This window comes from Camponotus floridanus, unplaced genomic scaffold, assembly GCF_003227725.1.
Source record: "Camponotus floridanus strain SB8 unplaced genomic scaffold, Cflo_v7.5 scaffold3, whole genome shotgun sequence".
NCBI classification, from domain to species: Eukaryota; Metazoa; Arthropoda; class Insecta; order Hymenoptera; family Formicidae; genus Camponotus; species Camponotus floridanus.
In genome coordinates, this window is record NW_020229436.1 from 2,418,790 (window position 1) to 2,441,489 (window position 22,700).

The 22,700-nt window shown below is 32.8% G+C and overlaps 1 protein-coding gene across 4 annotated transcripts in view; it reads right to left on the bottom strand.

Moving 5' to 3' along the window:
* LOC105252104 (myc box-dependent-interacting protein 1) overlaps positions 1–20,953 on the bottom strand; it is a 33,721-nt gene extending 12,768 nt beyond the window's left edge. For 3 of the 4 annotated variants that reach the window (XM_011259325.3, XM_011259324.3, XM_011259323.3), the window contains exon 1: positions 20,706–20,953. In XM_011259325.3, the coding sequence (XP_011257627.1) occupies positions 20,706–20,774 (69 nt within the window). In that variant the 5' untranslated portion in view covers positions 20,775–20,953. The remainder of the gene's footprint in view (positions 1–20,705) is intronic. The other variant, XM_011259326.2, reaches the window with a different exon arrangement.
* Between the last annotated feature and the right edge of the window lie 1,747 nt (positions 20,954–22,700).

Below are 22,700 nucleotides of genomic sequence, written 5' to 3' on the forward strand. Positions count from 1 at the left end.
TAATTAAAGAAAAATATAATTGCATGAATAATTGCTTACTTGAATGAAGCCATTGTATATAGTTCAATCAAGAAAAATATATTCTTATCATTTTAGATTTAATTTTCTTGAATGGAAAAGAAACAATGTTAGATAGAAAATAACATTTTTGAAAGATTATAATTTTCTTAAAGTAGAATTAAATAATTATATATTCTTGAGGTGATAATTACAATATTAAAATAAGACTATAATATTGTTGAAATTTAAAATTATTAAATTCTTCTAAGAAGATTACAAATTGTTGCGTTCATGAAACAATGAACGCGTTAGTTTAAGTTTTGATTTGACATTTTTTTTCTGTGTAGATGCTCATAAACGACACGACAAAGACAGCATTGAAATAAATTTATGAAAATAATGAATTTTTTAAATTCCCTTTATATCCCTTTTATATCTTACGGACAGTTGGAAATGAGTACTCGTAATGATTGGAGTATTGAAACGTGACCAATTACAGATGTCCAGCTACTGATATATTTGCGTGCTGGTTTTCATATACACGAGTAGTAATAGTATTAATTGCTAATAATAGTAATTGATACGTGACATATATAGTATCACAAGGAAAAGATAAGTCTTGAAATATCTCTACACATTTTTTTTTCTGTATAAAAAAATAATCTTTAAAGATTGACATTTTTTTCCTATCCAAGTTTAACATTAATCTTATAGTACATTGAAATTAATAACATATTCGTATTTGATATTATTCGATATTATACTTTCAATAATATTAGATTTTCAAATACGAACATAGACCCGGACATGTCTTTTCCAAAATAGATGGTCCTCTCTCGGCTTTATTAATAGCCGAGCAGATGACGCGAATATGCCGTTGCATCGCTATTATTGTGCCATCCTATGGCCCCGTTTCGCCACTTGCCAGTTCACATTGTGCTGGGAGAACCATTGTCGTAGACAAGACGCTGCGGGTGAGATATAGAAAAAATAAAGTGTAACGCACATAATAGTCGTAAAAATTACATAAACTCATCTTGTAATGCAAGAGTACTATCTACATTTTCTATAAAATAATTGTTTTTCGATAAACGTACCATGTACATAATTTCTCCCTAACACTATAGGATTATTTTTTACACAGGATTGCTAATTAAATGCAAATTAGAGTGCAATAAAATTTTTCATTTTGGATATATAAATTAAAATCCTATAGGTCATTTTATATATTTGAAAAAAAAAAATCCACACAAAATTATAAAATTAAATTTTAATTAAAAATTTATCCCACATTGTTTTTCAAGCGGTGTCTCATTAACATTTAATGCGTGTGGAAAATGGTACTATTGCACGTAAACTAATATCTAACCCATATGCACCTAAAAGATGAGGATAGGAACCCGTTAACGAAAGTGACGAACTCTTCCACGGTTGCGACGCGACGAAGGAACGGAAGAGGAGACCTTTTTGCCGACGTTCTCACCCGGTGCTTCTCGGCCGAGGTGAGCGCGGAACCAGTCGCGGAGACCACCAGGAAGGAACGAGAGGAGTCGGAATGTTGGCGCGGGGTTCGGACATCAACCTCTCGGGCAGTCGGCCCGCCGTTCGCCACGAACGGCCAATCCGGCACCCATCGGCGAACGGTAATTCGTATCCGTATTCATGCATACGCGACCCACGGTTTGACCCCCCTTTCCCTCCCGATCGTATAAAATGTAAGAGCCATTTGTACTTGAATACAAAACTTAAGTAATAAGGAGAATAATATTAGTGTATATAATGTTCTTATAAAATGAAGCTCAATCCAAGGCATTAATTTGAATTGCATTTAATAATGTTTTTTTTGTATGATTTTTTTCAAGGCTACTATTATAAAATATTATAAAATATTAAAATTGCAATTGATACTATTATAAAATATACTACTATTATAAAATATTATTTATATATTAAAATTGTAATTGGTCCCATGAGCGAGGAAAAAAATAAAAAAAATGTTAATGGAAAAAAATTATTTTATCTGTAACATCTACCTCTCCAAATATTAATTGCGACACGTTATCAACTTACGTAATCAACGAGCTAACAACGAGCAGAGACATTCAAAGAACGTAGGCCTACAAACTAATTTGCTTGAAAGACTATACTTCTTCATTCGGGATTATTATATTCTGGCTTGTGACATGATGACATAAGGTGGCGTAACAATTTATTACATCGCCATGAAATCGTCGTTAAAGCTAGTTATACTTTTATCGTATTACTACTGTTCTCCGCTAATTATATTTAGCCAGATACATGAGCTTGATATTGTAGGTCAAGGCGGAAATTTTACGAGCTCTCCGCGCACCGTTAGAAAAAAAGAAACGATGCGAAAAAAAAATATGATGCCTATGCTGGACGGCAGCAGCCGATTACAAGCGGTACATATGCAACGTGCATCCTGAAGTATCGCATAATATTGCATATTATTGTATCTTGTATAACATAGCATATTATTGTATCTCGCATTATTAGAGAAAGTCATATAAAACATGTGACCTTAAAATAAACGATACATAAGCTAAAACATAACGCACATAATTTCGCGCATTATAATGAAATATATGCGAAAAATACCTTTAAGTAAACTCTAGTTTCTCATGAAAAACTGTCTCTTTCATATCTTTGACTAACACGTTTTATTATCTTTATTAATTAATTGAAAAGATTGATTTTTCCTTCTTTCATTTTAGCAAAAGTATATTATAGTTATTTTTCCAGAATTATTTTCTTTTTAAAATGACGTAAAATGTAGCAATTTTTATTCTCAAATTAAAATTCTGCAGAACACGCTATTAGAAGATTGCGTAAAGTAATCGGGTACTTAATTCTACCATGTAAGCCTTGCAATCATTATCATATCTAACGCTCCATGTATTTCTCTCTCCTTACTACCGATTTTAGAACCAAGAGTATAATATTGCGATCGATAAAGAGTAAGATATAGAGAAAAAAAAAAGAAGGAAACGATGGAAAGAGTACGAAGTGAACGGACCCGAGAGCCCTAGTAACCAGATTACTGACTTGTATGGCGTTTTTTACATTTTACAAGACTTGTAAATGATATCAATCGAAGCGAACAGAATTTTATGCAAAAAAATATAATATAATTCTACACATAAAATCGCGCGTTGAACTTTTCATAAGAATGGATTTTAAATTCGTTTAAAAATATCGATTTTTATCTCTTTAGTAAAACAGGAATGGATGACACACTTTTAAAATACGCGATATGTATCGATAACGGAGACGCCCATATATAGTTTCAAATGAATTTTGTCAAGTTCAAAATGTCAAACTACATTATAACGGATTTTGCCATAATTTGTTCTAACGGCAGTTCTCTTACAAGATATTTTGCGAGATTGGACCACGCTCTAAATTTATGGCACAGCAACTGTATCGCACATACTGAAAGCATGTGTTGCAACTGCAACATTGTTGGCCGTGCACCAGATCTGTTGATACGCACGTCTATGGAAATTAACAAAATCCGTGATTGAAGAAAAAGATGTTGCATCTTCTCAATTTGTCATGTGATATTTCTAGGCAGAGGCGCTGCTATAAATTAATTAATTAAATTTAGGCAGAAGGCAAATCATCTCGCTTTCGAACATTTTATTTCTTAAACTTATCCAGGTACACTCTTCCCCCTCTCTCTCATATTTAATATTAATAATTTATATCATAATTATACATTTTTAAATTTTTTGTTCAAACGCACATGTGCATATATTTATATAATATTTATTTCTAATCTGCGGTGAAGCGGTTGACATTGATTGCGATCTATGCATTTTGTAATCCGAGATTAAAAGGCATTTACAACGAAGACATAAAGGTATTTGCGCGCGCGTCCTTGCGAGGGAGTTGCATTTATACAACCTTTCCTTCCTTTCTCACCTGGTCCAAGCATCCTGGTTGGTCGCAGGCTGGTCGAGCTAACGGAACCATTCGGACGTTTAATCCGTCTCGAGTTGGAACCGGTAGAGAGAGCCGAAGCCGAAAGAGAGAGAGAGAGAGAGAGAGAGAGAGAGAGAGAGAGAGAGAGAGAGAGAGAGAGAGAGAGAGAGAGAGAGAGAGAGAGGTGCAGGAGGGGGAAAATATAAGGAATGCCGAAACAGCTGATCGATTATCTGGCCTCTTAAGCAGCAGATATGCTTAAATTTAATGCCGGTACTGTTATTCTGTCTTAAATATCATAAATATCAATATCCGCTTACAAAATGTGCTATAAAATCTACATCTCGCAAGACAATGTTATTTATTGAATATTTATTAAATTATAATATTTATTGCAATTGAAATTTCTTTCAACAAAAATTAGATACCTCTAATTAATTAAATCGATTTAACTGTACATTATACATTTCCGAGTCTTTAATATTCTATGTAAAATATTTTATTTACGAAGGAATCGTGTAGGTAGGTCAATCGCAGAAATCTTGAGATCAAGTATTTAGCCATCACATTGCCGGTTAACTAACCCATTTAAGATTCCATAGCTCGCTGTTTTTTACATAAAGATATGGCAAGTGAGTCCTCGGAATGTTACTTAAACAATGGGCGACGGCTGTTGCAAGGAAGATTGGCACGCGCAAAAATTACGACATTGCACAGGTAGACTGAATGACCTTACATCGTTATACGCACGTCTCATTGACATCAAAGTGTTCTATTATTAATCTCGCTAACAAGCGTAATCTATCGACCTCAACATGTATATATGTTCGGTTCTTTAATTTTCCGGAATAAATGTACAGGATGCCTCTGAATATTATATTTTTTTTCATCAATAGATTTCGATTAATTTTGATTTGATCAAGAATCAATTCTAAAAAGAATTTGTTTTAAATTTGTTTTTACAAAATTTTAAATTCTTTCGTCAAATATGATAAAAAAATATAAAACTGATGTTGTTTCTTAATCTAACGAAGTTATCATTTTATTTTAAAATTTAAAAATAATTCCAATATATACTAAATTTATTGTACAAATTTATAAATATAATTTGAAACTACCTGCAAAAAAAAATAACAAATTTGAGCGTCAAAATGATATCGTCTCGGTGGAACAAATCTTCATGTATTTTCACATATATGCACACACTATATAGGATGCCACCAACGCACCGTATGCTAATTGGGCAGGTATTAGATGACCACCGTATTAGGCATGATGAAGTCGCAGGATGATGCTTGCGAAACTATCGTGCACGGTGATACTTATTTGGTCTCCAAATTGTGGCAAACTGTACAGCCTTTTTATGGTTCTCTCATGCTCATTTATGATAAATGCAGGCGCTTTATGAAAATACGTAATTACACATGTCGCGTGTCTCTATGCAGCGTATAATCAAGCATATCAGTATTGTAGACTATGTTATTAGCAACTACTGTTTAAAAGAAATGTGAATATATGTATAAACTCTAAGAGAATATTATTAAAAATTAAAAGTGTTTAAAATATTTAACAAAAATTTAAAATGTTAACCGTAACCGTGCCATTTAGAGAAAAATACAGGCTTTTTATATATTAATAATATAAATCTATTAATTTATTATTAATTAATGAAATTAATTAACAAGATCTTTTCGCTGATTATAAATGTAATTAATTACGTGTGATGTAACATCACTATTTTCGTATTAAGAATTGAAGATTATCGTCGCGTCTGTTTCAAAACTAATTGATTTTTGAAGTACAATAAATTAATGCAATATTAATTTTCAATTATATGGCCTTAATTATATATATATATTTGAAGGATTTTATTGCCATTTTATCTAATAGTTTGACATTGATCATTTTTATTTTCGATATATATACCTTGTGCCATTTGCAAGATTTTACATAGAATTTATATATATTTAAGATCATGTTTGATCCTTCGTAATTTTTTACTTGACAACTCTAGATTTTATATAGATAAATTGGCCATGTATGCGTATATTTCTCTCTCAACACAGTAGTGTTAAGAGAGTTGCGTCGTATGAAGGCTAACCCAATTAGCATGTTTGATTATACTGCTGCGAATAATAAATTGAGCCGTGGCGAGATATAATAGGGATTCCTCCCAACTATGTGATTCGAAATTCTATAGCTGACATGCAGCGTACAACGTGCAACGTTGCTCGTTCTGGGAACAGGCATCAATGCGCCTTAATTATTCATTTACAATTTGTGCATGGCTTAACAGCCACTCGAAATTGTCAGCATAGCAGCATTATTTCATTAATTCCCTCCATAAATCTTTTCATTTTTTTTTTAGAAAACGGCTGCTTCTGTAATTTAGATTAATAATGGAGCATGTGTGAATACAAAAGAAATATTTTTATGCATATATTTATCTTAATACTATCTGCAGAATAAATCTCAAAAATTATGGAAATAAAGATACTATGCTTCGTATAATACGTGTAATGCATATATTCATGTAAAGCACGTTTTAGTGAATAATTTTCACATTTAGAGAAGCGGAAAATTCGTGCTTGTTTCAATTTTTTTAAACGTATATATATATATATCATTGCATATTTATTATTTTACTACATTGGTTTACTACATATTTATTTTTATCAGTTATCTGATAGTTGAATATTCGACATTTCAATAAATAATAGAAATACGATAATTTTTTTCTGTTTACACAAACCTGCAATATTTTTAGCATTTTTAACCAAATGTGATACAGTCACGATTTCACAACGATAATCCTGTCCGTTTTTTTCTTTTTTTTTTTTTGCAATATTTTTACACGTCATTGCGCACGACTCGCGATTCGAATTGCTTGATTCGCGCCGCATGCGCTTCGAGTCCTCCGGTCTGCTTAACGCGTTTTAACCGTGATAAAAAGCGGCCTTGATAGCTCGTGTTGCACGCTGGGCAAACGAAGGGTTAAAGCACGTCGAACCCCCATTGTCGGGAGTGCGCGTTGATCAAACTGAATTGCCTTGACGATGCGGCACGTCGCGTAATCAAGTGGCAACTGCGACGAAGGTCGACGCGATTATGCGTTTCATCCGTGAAACGGATTATCCTCACCTTTAAAATGCGACCTGCTAAAAGTATTATAAACTCAATCTTTGATTTTATTGAATCAAAAACAGATTATATGATTAAATACACATTAATTAGGCACGCAGACTCTTTGATCCATATAATCTAATTATAATCTTGAATTGTTAGGTTTCTATATATGACTTTTGTTTCCCCACTGATATACGAATTAAAATTTTTAAAAATCTAGATTTTTAGCTCCACAAATATTTGATGCGATAAAATTTGAAAGTCATAAATAAAAATAATTAGAAATAATTAAATAGAAATAATTAGAAATAACAAGAATAATTAGAAATATTTATTTTCTTTTAATTCTAATATTTTTTTTTTAATATGGTAGCAACGATTTTCTATTTTTACAAATGACATATAATAACATTATATCTATCTTATTTTCAATTCGAATGTCTTATATTTCGCATGAAAATAGTAATTCTTAGGTATAATACACAATTCCCTTGGGTTCTCTCTCATGACCTCGTGTGTCATAAACCTATCCCTCGACCAGACTATCTGTTATAATCCAATAATATTGCGTTTCTTCCTGATTTTGCGATTTTATACGGCGCCGCAAATTCGAGAATGAGATAGGAATGAGATTCGACTCCCTTAATTAAACGCAATTAAATTATCGACTATTCAAGTCGGCTCTATTCACTGATCCACCCTTGTGAAACGCAATTTTATTGTCATGATCTCCCCTCTCGCATGGTGAAAAGTATTGTATCAATGTCGCATTCGTCGCAAAGAAGACATCAATTATATTGATATAATCATTTTGGACAATCGAATGAGAGATAATAGATGTGCAAAGGGAATATCAAAATTTGCCTTGAAAACAAAACAGAGGAAATCTTTCGTTACGTAAAATAATGCATTTTTTATACAATTTTTTTTCGATAAATTTAGATCACTTATTATTTTTCTTCTTTTTAGAAATTTCAATATGAGAACATTATTTTTTATATAATTTTTTAAATATATTAAATTTATGTAATTATTAATATAAATTTATACTATATAATTTTTATTAAATATATATATACAGGGTGTCCCAGTTATCTTCCGTCATCTTTCAAAAACAGATTCCTGGGATATATGAAGATAATTTTTCCTCAACGAAAATATCGAGGCACTAATAATTTTCGAATTATAAATAATTGGAAATAAGGGGTTTTTCATAAACTAAGCTTTGTAGAAATAAAATATTAACAAAACCACATTTTTCGATTAATTTTAAATAGAGTTTACTTTAGTTGAGTTTTAATTTAAGACTTAATTGCAAAGATATATGATGACAAAAATCGGGAACATGCAAAAAATGATGGCCTTCATTGACATTTTCGCTGAGGAAAAATCGTCTTCAAATGATTCCAGGAATCTGTCTTTGAAAGATGACGGAAGATAACTGGGACATCCTGTATATATATATATTTTTAAATTAAATATATCTTTCTTAAATTTCTCAAATAGTAAAGTATTTTAATAAGAAGAGCTTTTACTATGTATATTCATCAATAAAAACTTATCTGAAATTGCTTATGTAAGCTTTTGCGTGTAATTTATGTTATTTACATATATTCTCTGGACTTAAATTATTGCGAGTTAAATCTAGGTGGAATTAGCCAGAACAAGTCTGACTGTATATTTGATTGTGGACAAGGTAAACACCATTTCGCTACTGGGTTAAGTACCATATCAGGAATACACATTAATTTATACGTTGACTTATGAGGAGATCAGAGAAAAGTCAAAAAAACTACTTATACTCTAAATTTAGATTCATGTCAGCTATAATCTCCTTTACAATTTCATACATGAATATATTTATGTGCGAGAAAAACTGTGTGAACAAATAAAGAGATAAATAATAATCCGAGTTACTTGAAATATTAAAAGAATATTGCATATATTTGATTTTTTAAATATTTTACTTTTGCTTTTATCTCAAATTTCAATTTCTTTGAAATATAAATTCTCGGACAGTTTCGAATTTAAACTACATTGAAGTAACGATATAAATTTTAATAAGATTTTCTGTATACAGAAACGAATATAAACGAACTCCCCGATACTTGATATTGCAAGACTGACTTGCTAAATGTTCTCATTGAAAGTATATTCAGATATTCGCCGGTCACGTATTCACTTTTTTGGCGACTGACAATGCGTCTCTTGAGTATTTTCTAATATTAGAACTAGGCCATAACCCACTATTGTTCAGACGTCTATATAAACTATTTACCTATAATCTCAATAATAGTCGTACATATTAAAAGCGAATTTTGTTTATTTTACATAATTATGCTATTGGACAAATTGTTATATGACTTTTTTAAACAAAGCTCTTATCTTAGAGAAATTATTATACAGAGTTGAAATAAGCGGACAGTGTCAAATATACGGGAACATGAATAGAAATGAAAGTCGCTATCGTTGAAAACTATTGTTATCTCGCGAGAATGCCTATCATTTGTCTCGTGTGCTCAACCATTACTTTTTCTTCCTCGTGTTTCTGGCTTGCTTTTCCCGAAGAGCGCAGTCACCGTTAACGATTTATTTGTCTTTGATAATGTATCCACTTACGATGTAAATGGCGTAAACTTGCAAGTGCGCGCAAGGCGTAATATTAGACAATTCTGCGCCTTAACCGCGAAGAGACAGTCCCGTTGAAGTAAAATTACATACGATACTCGCTTCTCTCGAAAAATGTAAAACTAGATAATAGCAGTAAAAAGGAATACCCATGAAGGAAAATTCGTTTCTTCGTGTTAAAAAAAGAAAGCGGAGACAGTGCCATTCGAAGCAAGAGCCTACTTCTCATAATTTTCTTTTCTTACACGTCAACAGGATAAAACAACTTGTGATGTGCGAGCAATTGCTGTATTTAAAATAAATGCAAATGATCAACACCTGATCGCCGCTTCATCCGGTATTGACACGTCTGATATCGAATCTTAATTTATAATCTTAATTTATATTTATATCTTTATTCTATCTGCGTTGGATATCAATCAAAACACACAAGTTTTCATCGAAACTTACATTTTCCTGCGACAAAAACCAAGAGTCACTCGAGTTTGCGTTTCTCGATAAAGTGGACTTCTCGGTGAATGCGTCGGTGACCGCTGTTGGAATCGACCGGGATAATTTAAATGCGAATCAAGTATGCAAATGAACACGAGAAAACTCGCATGCGTGACGCACCGAGATGTCGAGCTTGCTCGCGTATCGCTCTCAAGTATGGTGGTTTGAATCTTTCAAGTTGATATTGTCGCTTAAAATTAATTAAAAGAGACATGAAAATACATAGTTGAAAGATTATTTCTTTATTCTCTTTCATGTGACCGAAGATTTGATTTAATAATTTGACATAAAATTTAGAAAATTATAAAAGATAAAATAAAATTATAAAATTATAAAAGGAAAGATAAAAAACTGAAAGAAAATATAGATTTTTATTTTAAATGTATTTTATTTTATTTTAAAAAAATATTTATATTATCACACACTATGCAATTATATATTTTCATCTTGTGAAAGAATAAAACGTGCAAAAACTTTTCTTTTATTATTTTGTTTATATGAAACTTGATAAATAAGCTGCAATATTAATGCAGTCTAAACAAAGAGTAGTCAAAGCAAACTCTCTTAAAGACGCGGTGTGTTTTTCATCCAATCGTCCAACAAATGGTCAAATAAAATCGCGCGATGCGCGAGATCTATTTTCGCGTAGCGGTGTGGAATCCACGTTACTGGGTCGCATAGATCATGTTCACGTACATCTGGGTCCTTCGCGCGCGTAGAACAGGTGATCTCGACCTGAATTCGCAACCCAATTGGTCGGAACGAACGAACGAGCGATTCCGTTCCATTTCCGCTTCGAATCGCGATTAAACAGGTCTCTCTCTCTCCCCCTTTTCCTCTCCTCGTCACAATCGCCGTGCCTTCGTCACTTCCTGCCGTGCCTGCCTGCATTCCCTGTATGTAACACAACTGACCAAGAGCTCTCACCGTGATTCAGGAAGGCTCCCGTTATCGCGAGCGAGAGATACCGGGATCGGTGCGTTTACCTGAGAGATCGAATCCTATTCGCCGTACCTAATCAAGGTCCGTTTCCTCCCCGTACACGAAGTGCGATTGTCTACGTGTTTTATGCAACAGCGGAATATATATGCGAGTCTTATCACGTTCCGTCGATAAAAAAACCGTTTCGCTGCATAAAAAAAATCGCGAAAACCACAGAAACATCGCTATATTTCTACAAACATTTATACCGTTTTATTCTTCAATGCTATTTTTGTTACATCTCATTTCTGACATCTGTCGCGAATTTTTATTTATATATAATTTATATACTCCTGGACAAAATTAACGCATAATATTTTTTCACTTTTTCTTTAAAATTTTTCGTTAAAATTTAAATATCAGCTTTTAAAGAAAAAGTGAAAAAAATTATGCGTTAATTTTATCCAGGAGTATGTATAATTTATATATATATATATATATATATTAATTTGAATATACTATTGTATAATTTATAATTTATAATTTTTTAAAATTGAGAACGTTAATTTACGCAATTTATGAGATAAAAAGATCTTGATACGATCTTAAAATCGTAGGGTATAATTTATGTATTGGAATTGCTACGAGAGAGACTAAATTTGTACATTAATCTTCGCCACGAATAAGGTATGTTGATTCTTATTAATGGCCTTAACCTTGCGCCGAAATTCTCCAACAGTTTAAACCTTGTTTTAAGAAACAAACCAGGATCTCGATCCTGGTTATGATCCTTGATACAAATGAACCTCCATAATGCCGCGAGAAAAGATTTGGAGACCGGTATATTGAACCGGTACCAAAGAATCCTGTTCCACAGGTGGCTGTAACAGATCTTCGCTCAACATCGATGCATTAGGGTTGTCTCGCGAGTTTTTTGAGACTCGCAAAGATTCGTGTGCTTTTTTGTAAAATTTCTGATTATCGTATTATTGCACAGATGATCAACTGTGTATTAATAGAAATGATAAGTTTCTATGAATTTACATATTTTGGAGATGTGATAAGATAAATATGCGATAGCAAAAATCATCAATTCAAAATTAATTTTGCTGTAAAATTAGATATTCCAAATATTACAAAAAGGCCTTGTTTTTTAATAAAAACTTTTATTAAAACTAAATGTTTTTAAAGCCGATTATTTTCTTAAAATGCTCTTTAGAAAATCATGATTTTATTACATTAATTATAATCAAACATGAACAAATATTGAATATATTAAAATTATTATTTCTCTCTACTCTATGTGTATTAATCATGATTAGTTTTTTAAAATAAAAAATATCTTTTACTATTTTTATTGATATATTGGTCCATATTCTGAATCCTCTTTTATCGATAAAAGAAACCTTTCCAAAAGTACCTTTCTGGCCCATAGTAATCTTGCTTGTTAGGTAGAATTTTAGAAAATAGATGAAAAGTCGCAGGAGAGAAAATCAGTTATTAATACCCGTAAACTGCGACGTCATTACGCCCACGCAATATTTCCATACCGCCCAGTAGATGATGTAAGAAGGAAACGCCGCCATCGGATGTAGATTGTTCCGCAATGAGGAGACGCGCACGAGTGATTTAATTGGAAAATTTTCTCTTCTCTTTATGTAATATACGATTATTTTCATCTTTCTATAAAATGTGTACATTTCTCTGCAAATTTTATCTATAAATTTCGGAACAGATAGAAAAATAGACAGTATCTCCCTTATCATTATGATTTTAATTCTTTACTTTTCTGCAAAATTTAACGCAACATTTTGTACGGAAAAGATTTTAATAAGCATTATAATTATATAAAAAAATAGATGCTGCTATGGAGAGCTTTTATTCATACTAATTGTACTTCGCTGAATAATTTTTTTCTCTCAAAGTAAAAGAAAACAAAGGGAATGAATAAATGTAACGCAAAAACGTGTCGTTAGGAGACAAATAAGAAAAGCAAGGAGGAACGCAACGTATCGTTAGAAGGCTAGCAACAAGCGCAAAAAATATAAGACGTGAAGAGTGACGAGGGACGAGACATAAAGAGAGTCCGAGAACGACGACCGTCTCCGTCTGCATTTGTCGTGAGTCGTATTTATAACGAGCCCATTGGACTCGGGCCAACGTTATCGACTCTCGACCGTGATGTTTCAAACGATTGTGCGAAACTTCGCTAAAACGATATCTCCGCGATGTATGCTACGCAGAGATAAACACAAAGTGCATACATTTATATGTAAATTCAAAATATATGTTTTCCTTTAGTAGTTTCGATAAAATATATATTGCGTGTGTATATCTACAAAAAATACAAAAAAATGCAACGTTATCATAGAAAAAAATTGATTTAATTTTATTATAAAACAATGTAAATTTTTCTATTTTAAATATTCAACAATAAAAAAAATATAATTTTGTTTTTTTTAAATAATAATTAAAGTTGCAATATTTATAAATTCAACATACATAAAATTACATTGTAATATAATATGCAAACGAAAAAGATCTTTTTTTTCAGAGACTCGATTTTTTTTCGATTTTACCTTTCCAAAAAAAAATGAATCGCGCTCATTACTTCATCGATAAGTCGAGGGAGAGACTTTGAATGAGGGGCAGGAGGAATGTTTGGCGCACGAGTGCCGCTAATTTTAGTGGAACCGGAGCATTCTATATGTGTTGCCACGCAGGTCAACATCGGCATTAGCGACTGATAGACGCCTTTTTGCAAAATTACGAAACGCAACAGAGATAGAAATACCGGTATTACCGTCGATAAATCCAATTATAAATACTGCAAGAAAACAATTTACGTCAATCATCGCGTTCATCGCGAACAAACACAGAGATCATTCTTGTCTCTAGGATCGAAATCGGATTCGCTAAAATTTAAATCACCGATTTTATTAAAACCACGGGGCGCAAAATCACGATATAAATGGTAACCTCGATGAAAAGAAGCAATACTTGAGTCGAATCATTTTATTTAATATTTTATAAGTATTTGTGGAAAAAGAAGAAAAATTACGCGATAAACATCTGTAAAACATTTTCACTTTAATTTAAAAAAAACGATAATAATTTTATTAAGTTATTATATTTTTTGAATTTTTTTTAATTGCATCTTCTTTTGATGAGAAAAATGTGCGCAACTAAAAATTAAACGCAATCACTTTTGCGAAAGAGAAACACTCACGCACTGTTATTCGCGGCAATATTAATGTCTACGTCGCGGGATGCCTTTCTATTTGAGAAGAAAGGTCATTTGGATGCCTGTCTTAACTGCGTCTTTCTTTCCAATTGCACTTTGCATGACAAGATTCGCTTTAGATTATCTCCAAAGCGTCGAGAAACTAAAGAAGACGCGCGTTGGGATAATTAATGTTTTAGGCTCGAATCGTGCGAAGCGATTAAGAGATAAACTCGGTTCGATTTTTCGCATTGCAAGATAATGCGAGTTGTACACCTATGTATGTCACGGAATATCCCGAGTTGAGTGCTCTCTCATATTTAAATGGCTTGCGTAACGCAAAGAGTGCGTTACGCCGTTGGTTGCTACGCGCGTTGCACTTGGTAACGCAAGATTCAAGAATAAATTACTTGAAGAATTTCGGTGCTCAAGATCGAGGTCCTTAGTAAGACTTAACGAATATTAATTAATTTCCATAATAATTATAAACGTCATTTTGTTATCCCATATATTTCGTTTTGCATTTTAGTAAAAAAGGAAATGTATATTTCAACTATGAAATTTTAACAAAGTCCAAATTATATCTCGTCGACTCGTTTCTCGAATATTCTGTTTACGTTTCCCTCATATCATTAATCAGTCTGACACAGCGAAATGTAGATGCATTCTTTGCCGCCATTCTTCGAGGTCTAGGTGTAGATTGCATTTCCACGTGTGAATAAATGTACTGGTGATAGACAGAGAGATAAATGCACCGAGATAGCATCAAGAAAAAAAAATGCACATGTAAAGTGTAAGATAAGCATAGGTCACATCTTCATATACAACAGAAATGAGAGTAGTATTGAATATTAAAATTATAAATAAAAAAATTTAAATTATAAAAAAATTATAAATAATTATATTTGTAAACTATTTGCAAATTATAAAAAATAGAAAATCAAATATAACGAGATGTTAAGGAATTTTAATTAATAAAACGTAATAAACGAGATTTTAAGGAATTTTAAATTAATAAAAATAATAATAATTATAATAATAATTTAATTAATAAAAATAAAAATAATTATAATTAATAAAATGTAATAAATAATAAAAAAAAACCATAACAACGAAAATGATCAAACTGAAAATAATTTTCGAGGTAGAAAAATCATTGAAGGCAAATAAAACGTCTAAAAATTTCGATCGAACAAGTAGACTTTGAGAGACACTGGCGCGAGTTAACGCAACGGAAACGTGAAACGACGCGAAACTCAAAAGCGGTGTCTCCGAAGCCGCGGGCTTGTAGATATATTTGCCGATGGTCGTGTCCGGGAACGCGTCTCCGAGGACGAGAATAGTAGCCGGTCTCTCCCGGTCGCGAGGTGAGACACACTTAGAAATCTAGAAGAACGACTGCGTGACGGATGCGAGAGAGATGCGAGAGAGATGCTAGGAGACTTCCGCGCGAAGAAACGTATCGGCGTCCTTATAAGAATGCTTGTCCGGCGTCTCGTTAGAACCGGAAGTACATATCCGGAAGTCGGCACGCGACCGGGAAATAATCCATTTGACAAAACGTATTTCATTCTCCGCGCGTCAAAGGGATCAGCTGATTTTTCCAAGAGCAAAAATAAGATTTAAAAAAAAAAAGATAGAGAGAGAGAAAGTCTGAAATACGGGAAGAGACATGTTTCTTTCAACGTTAGCGCCATTTCATTGTGGTTTGCGAATGTGAATGTAATTTCTAGCACCGCAGTTCTCTCTCCACGATACCGCAGTTCGCACTCTTTGCGGTGTGAGAGAGGACACAGGTCCGTATTTCTCGCTGCGCATTTTACGCCAAATGCGGTTTCGAATCCGCACAATGTCGAGTCAAAGCGATTTTCGCGTTAGACAATCGAGACACTGAATTAACAACCGCATTTACCGTTGAATGCAGTCTTAAATAATAGCCAAAAACACGTTATGGAAACGAGCAAAAATCTCAAAATCGCGCTTATATACATATATATAACATATTTATAACATATATAATTTATAATATATAATTTATATATATTATAAATTATATATAATTATATATAAATTATATAATTATATATATATTAATATATATATATATATATATATATATATATATATATTAATATTCATGGAAAAGTTGGAGACTCTGTCATATGCATTTCATAAATTTTAAATCACATATGTTTGTATTATATATATATTAATATATATATAATTATATAATTAATATATATAATTATATATATATATATATATATATATATATATATAATATTATTTTGATACATTACTCAACAACGTTTATAAACGTACTTATAAATGTTTATCATTGCGTCATCGATCATTTCTCTAGCTACGAGTTCATTGGTATCGCTCGTGCGCAATCACAGACACTATCGATATATGAATTACGTTGATAGTAATTACTGATCGTGTGAGGACCTCTGAGCGGTCACCGGCCCACGCTTTCTTCGCCTCGAGTGTCAGCTGAACCTTTCGCGCGCGAATGCAAGCGTGTGTCGGCACGTGCGATCGAATCTATCGCTCTTCCTACTTTGCAACGTGCGCGAATAAGTTTCACGAAAAAAAATATCGGCTGCGCTTAATCCTTTCGCTGCTTCTGGCAGTGCGACGTAATCTCCAATCGTTCTCACAATCAGTTTTACTTCTTCTCTTGGCGACTAATGGCTTATGCGTGTTTCTCGAGAGAAAGTTACGCGTAAAAATGTTAAATCTTTTATCAAACTGTACAGATTGCAATACACATGTTTGTAAATAATGTAAATTACATAAGAGAACGATTATAATTTTTGTTCAAGTACATCGATGCACGTGGCTCAATAAATATTATTTGTTTCGAATGACGGATATCGCAAAATACTACGAATGATTAAAACACCAATTATTTAATTATAATTAAGAGATTAGATTATAATTAAAAAATTATTTAGATTTATTAGATATATTAGATTTTAGAATTTATCATTAAATTTACGAAACATATGTGATTTAAAATTTATGAAATGCATATGACAGAATCTCCAACTTTTCCGTGAATATTAAATTAAAGAATTAAGGAAAGAAAATAAATTAAAAAAGAACGCGATCTCCTATTATTTTCTTCGTATGCAAATGCGCTTTTTTATTGTTCGATCGGTTATCATCTCCAGTTATTCTCAAACAGATAAAATTTTTTTCAAGACGATGCAATTAATTTCTCTTATCTTCTGCAAGATTTTTATGCCATTACAATTATATTTAAAAATTAATAATACGCCAGAATAAGATTGATTTTATCAGCAATATCGTAAAATATTAAAAAAATATTTTTTAAAAACTAGCGTCTGTTAATTATATGTCGCGTTTTTCAATATCGCGAAACATTGCATCGAAAAAAATACCTGGCTCGATTTCTCCAATAGAATCCATATCTGCATTCGGAATCGCGATTCTTGATTTGGGTAGAAGAAACAACAAACTTAGCTATGTAAGTCTCGACCGGTTTCACTGGATAAATCGAGATAGTTCTCCTTTTCCCCTTCCATGTTCAATTTTAAAACATTTAGAATAAATTATACAGTAAAAAAATTTTGCTAAAAGTTAAATGAAGGAATCAAATAGCTCTGTCAATCTTCATCTTTTGCTCCCATCTTTCTATCGAAAATACGTATACTTTTATATTTTTTCAATTTTTTAATCTCGCACACTTTTTCGTTTTTCATGTAAAATTGCGTCACACCTGTTGTTTAATGACGATTATTTCATCCGCCGTGCGTTAAAAGCGGAAAAACGCGACACGATGGACATTGTTATTCGCGCGTACCGAGAACTTGAACCAGCGGAATAACACACGCGAATTGCATGACACGACGAGCCGTTTATACAACGCTTACGCGATGCATCAACGAGGGGTCCTCGCAGGTATGTATATATATATGTATATATGAGCTCTCGATGTCGACAAACCGCGGAAGTGACGATGCATCGACGCGCATCGCGATGCGCCTTGAGAAAAGCCTCCATTAATCACCCCGCGTCCCCCTCATAAGCAAAAGATATTCCGTAGCAGTTAACATCAACATTTCCCAAGCTGTGTATCGCGAATTCCTGGCGATCTCAATGAGCTCGTGTTAATCGTTAATTATGTAATTTAGTACGTGTGCGTACTTTAACGCAGCCTCTCGTATATTTGCGTAAAATTACGTTCTTTTAAACGAATAACGATAACGTGGATTCTAGAATTTATTTTTTTTATCAATAAAATTTTATAAGACAAATGTAAAAACTGTGTAAATATATATGTACGATATGTGTAATTAAAATAATTAAATAATTAAAATAATTAAAAGAGAGAAACTAATCTAAATCTAAAGAATCAAAATCTAAAGAAAGCTTGGAAATTACCGAGTCTCGAGATGATATTGTGGATATCGTAAAAAGCATAAGAAAAATACACGACATTCACAGAAGTGATTGTGCACATTGTTTCGTGTGCGAGGAAAAGTAAAGAGAAATTTCCAACTTTCTTCATCTTTGGACCATCATTGCAATTATTGAAATGTTCAAAGTGAGGAAAAAATATGAACCGCGTAAACGACACGTTTTTACACTAATATAATCGTTGTGACGTCGAATGACGTGGATGACGTGGAGGTTTTCCTTTTACGCGGAATCATCAAAAGCGAAATAAATATATGTAAACAGAGGGTGCTTCATCCCGATTGATTCGTGAGAACGTTAGAAGGTTTCGTTTCCCCATAAATGCGCGAGCATTTATATTTAATCGCAGCGATCATTCAGACTCGGCATAATATAACATCGTCTCCTTCCCCCCTCCCCTTCTTAATTTCGCCTCGCTATACCTAATAGCTGTCATATCAGTTCCGCTTCGGATCAAGAACAACCGATGTCATTCTGTGACGTGAATATTGAGGCAATTTGTCAGATATAAGGTATTCATCATTCAAATATTTTATCTTTAAATTTAAAATGTTTTTAAAAATAATTAGCTATCATTTAATTTTATACTTTTAGTAGAGCTCGTATAGCTTAAATTTAGATATTATGTAAAATATTACAAAAAACTGCAAAAAAATAAAAAAAATTATTGTGAGATATTAATTAATTAATTAATTTTTTATTTATTTATTTTACTTTTATTTATTTATTTTATATTTATTTATTTTAAGTCAGTGAACGAGAAATATTAATGTTGAAAATTTGTAAAATACAGTAGCTTAATATTCGCTAAAGAATTTTTCGTTGCGATAAAGAATTGATTGGAAAGTTACTCGATGAGATGTACTCTGGCACATCTTGTATAACAACCACGAAGGTTAAAGCCGGCAAGAAACGATCTTTGTATAACATAAAAAATCGTAGATCACGCAACGTGGATCATGTGCTTCGCGACGAGACGCGCCCGAACATGCGATCGTCGCCGATCAAAGTAGCGATGTGCATTTAGATGCGTTTGCACACGCGTTTCCTACATTACGTCGGGACGAATACGCGGTGGCAGTTGCATAATTATCATTTCGAGCAATACCGTGCTACTACGAAACTGCTGCGAACGTGTTTACCGATTACGTAAGAGCGCAATTTCGCGCGATTGTCGCGCTTTTTGAAATAGAAAAAATATTTCTCACCTTTTTTTTATCGCACACTCCGTAATAGACGCATCAGGTGGTATCGTTAATTCTTTTTTTTTCTCAATATACATTTCGCGATATACATTTTTTCTCTTTCTCTCTCTTTCTCCTTCGTTATTTTTTGTCGTTTTCCGCAGCTTTTGACTGTAAAACATTTTATTCGCATCTTTTGTAAATTAATTAAAATAGAGTTCCATATAATTCTACACAAAAATAATAGAATTTTCTATATATATTTATAACTTATTTATATTTATATAGAGCGTTGAGAAAATTTTGGAAAAATTTACCTGATATATTAAGCAGCACAAAACGATGTTCTAATAATATAACGTTTTTTTTCAAGGTCACGGCTATTATTTAATGTTTAGACAGTGATACGTCTTAGTCAGCCGAAACAAACAAATGACGCCAGATTTAATTACTACGATACGATATAATTGTCGCGCTCCGATGATGCGAAACGTCAACTTTGATTACTCTGACGTCGGCGAGTGACGTCTCGTCGAGCGATACGGTACGGAGGTTAGGGCAACACTCCTATCGTCCGCGTTAAATTTTCATGTTTATAATCCGCGTATAATTTTCATATTTCGCGGAGACGAATCGAAATGCGATCGCGACATTCGCGAGCGTACGAGGACGACGTACGAGACGAAAGGGAAAGAAAGAGAGAGATAAATAGATGGATAGACAGAAGACGGACTTACCTTCTCTTTCGCTCTGCCTGCATGTTTTTGCACTGTCTTCGCGATTAACGCGCCCTTGCTCTCGGCCATGATGCTCCTTGTAACGTCAGTTGTGGAGTGCAAGAGTCCCGAAAGGAAAAAACCAGCGAAGCACTTAAACTCTCTCAACTCACGGTTCGCAGCTTTGCGCAGGGGAGGGGAGGTAGCGGCGCACCGACGAACGAACCAGACTACACGTACCGAAGCGCGGAGAGACACTGAGCGCGCGACAGCGCGCAGACCCATGCGTCGCTGGCGGCCATATTGGCGCATGCGCGATGGCCGTGCGTCGTCTCCACTTGCGCCCACTTCAACGCGCTCGATTACGTCCTTGCGTTCCGGATGGATAATTGCGTGCTACAATTTACAAATATATTAAATTAAAAGGAAATTAAATTTTTATACCTTAAATTACACTTTTTGTGTAACTTGCAAATTCGCAATATTATATATATTTCAAAAAATACAATATAAAAATAAGTAGCAAATCTGTGGTGGGAGAAATTCTATGACCAAATATACAAATAATTAATTTAAAATAACAAAGATTTTCATCTTCTTGTTGAAAAAAATAACTTACGTAAAAATGGATAAGGAAAAGATTCACATCTTACGTCGAAACAAGTGAAAAAATTAAGATTTAGTCATCGATATTGGATATACACTATTATTGATTTGTGTAAATGTTTTTATTAATAAATTATCTTTTCTTATTTTGTATGATGAGGATTGCTCGAAATAAACAACCGTTATGATAAAAATTCATTTTAACAACGGAACAGACAGACAATACGCAGATATATATAATGTAATATATCTGGATAATAGATGATAGACAAATTTTTTTTTTCCTTACATAAATGGTCTATCCAAAATCGCAATTGACAAAAGTGTTATATGTGTATGTGTGTCGCGGAGCGCGCGGAATGTGTTCTTAATTATTTATATAATTTAAATTCTTAATTATTTATAATTTAACTCTTTTAATACGCTTCCGCGCGAGCCGCAATTACAAATTGCAGATTGGAAATTTACAGATTTGGACCTGTACATGTTCACATATACTCATTGTACCTAATATAAATTTGCTTTTAGTCTTGGAAAAATTGGATAAGGCCATAACCAAACTGGCGACAAGAAGGCGCCAGGTCCTCGGTACTACCGTAATTATTATTATTTTTCTTATAAAACTGATCCTCTCTCCTCTCGCAGTTTCATTCACCACCCATCCACTCTTACATAATTATGTAGTTAATTGGTTGTCCTCTGTCCAGTCTACATTTGTCGCAATCTCACCATTAACTACATCGTCCGATCAATTCTTTTATTTTGCGCCTGTTTCTCTCTTTCGTTAAATGTTTCTTTTCGCATTTTCCTTTTATTTTTGTCTTAAGTCTAATTTTGCGTTTCTGACTTTAGTACAATTCACAAAAGTGCGAAAGCGCAAGTATAAATATTTTATTTCTTAAAATCATAGTCGCATAATTTAATGTTAATCATAATATTGATGAATCTCCATTACCTGCATTAACATCTTCATACTTCATCACGAAATGTATCAGCGCAATGGTAACTTCAGAGACAGAAATTAAAGGTTAATCATTTGACGCACACGATGTTGACTTTGTTTCCTTAGTAATTCGTTCCAAAGACTGAGGCCAGTTGCACAGTTATGTATACATAAAAATTAATCACATTATTTCAATCAACATAATTATACTTTGGCATACACAGGATGTTTTAGAATTATCGTATCCCTTTTCGGTTTGATAAAAATCACATCTCGCTTTTTTTAGAACAATAATTTACTAAAAATTTATATTACTTGCATCACGGATTTTTCGATCTTCGATATAAATACAATATTTCAATAATTAATAATTATTTATTCGACATTAAATTTTCATTAGAAAGAAACGTTTGCTTAAAATGAATAAAGGATATCTATTCATGATAGAATGTATGAATAAAAGAAAA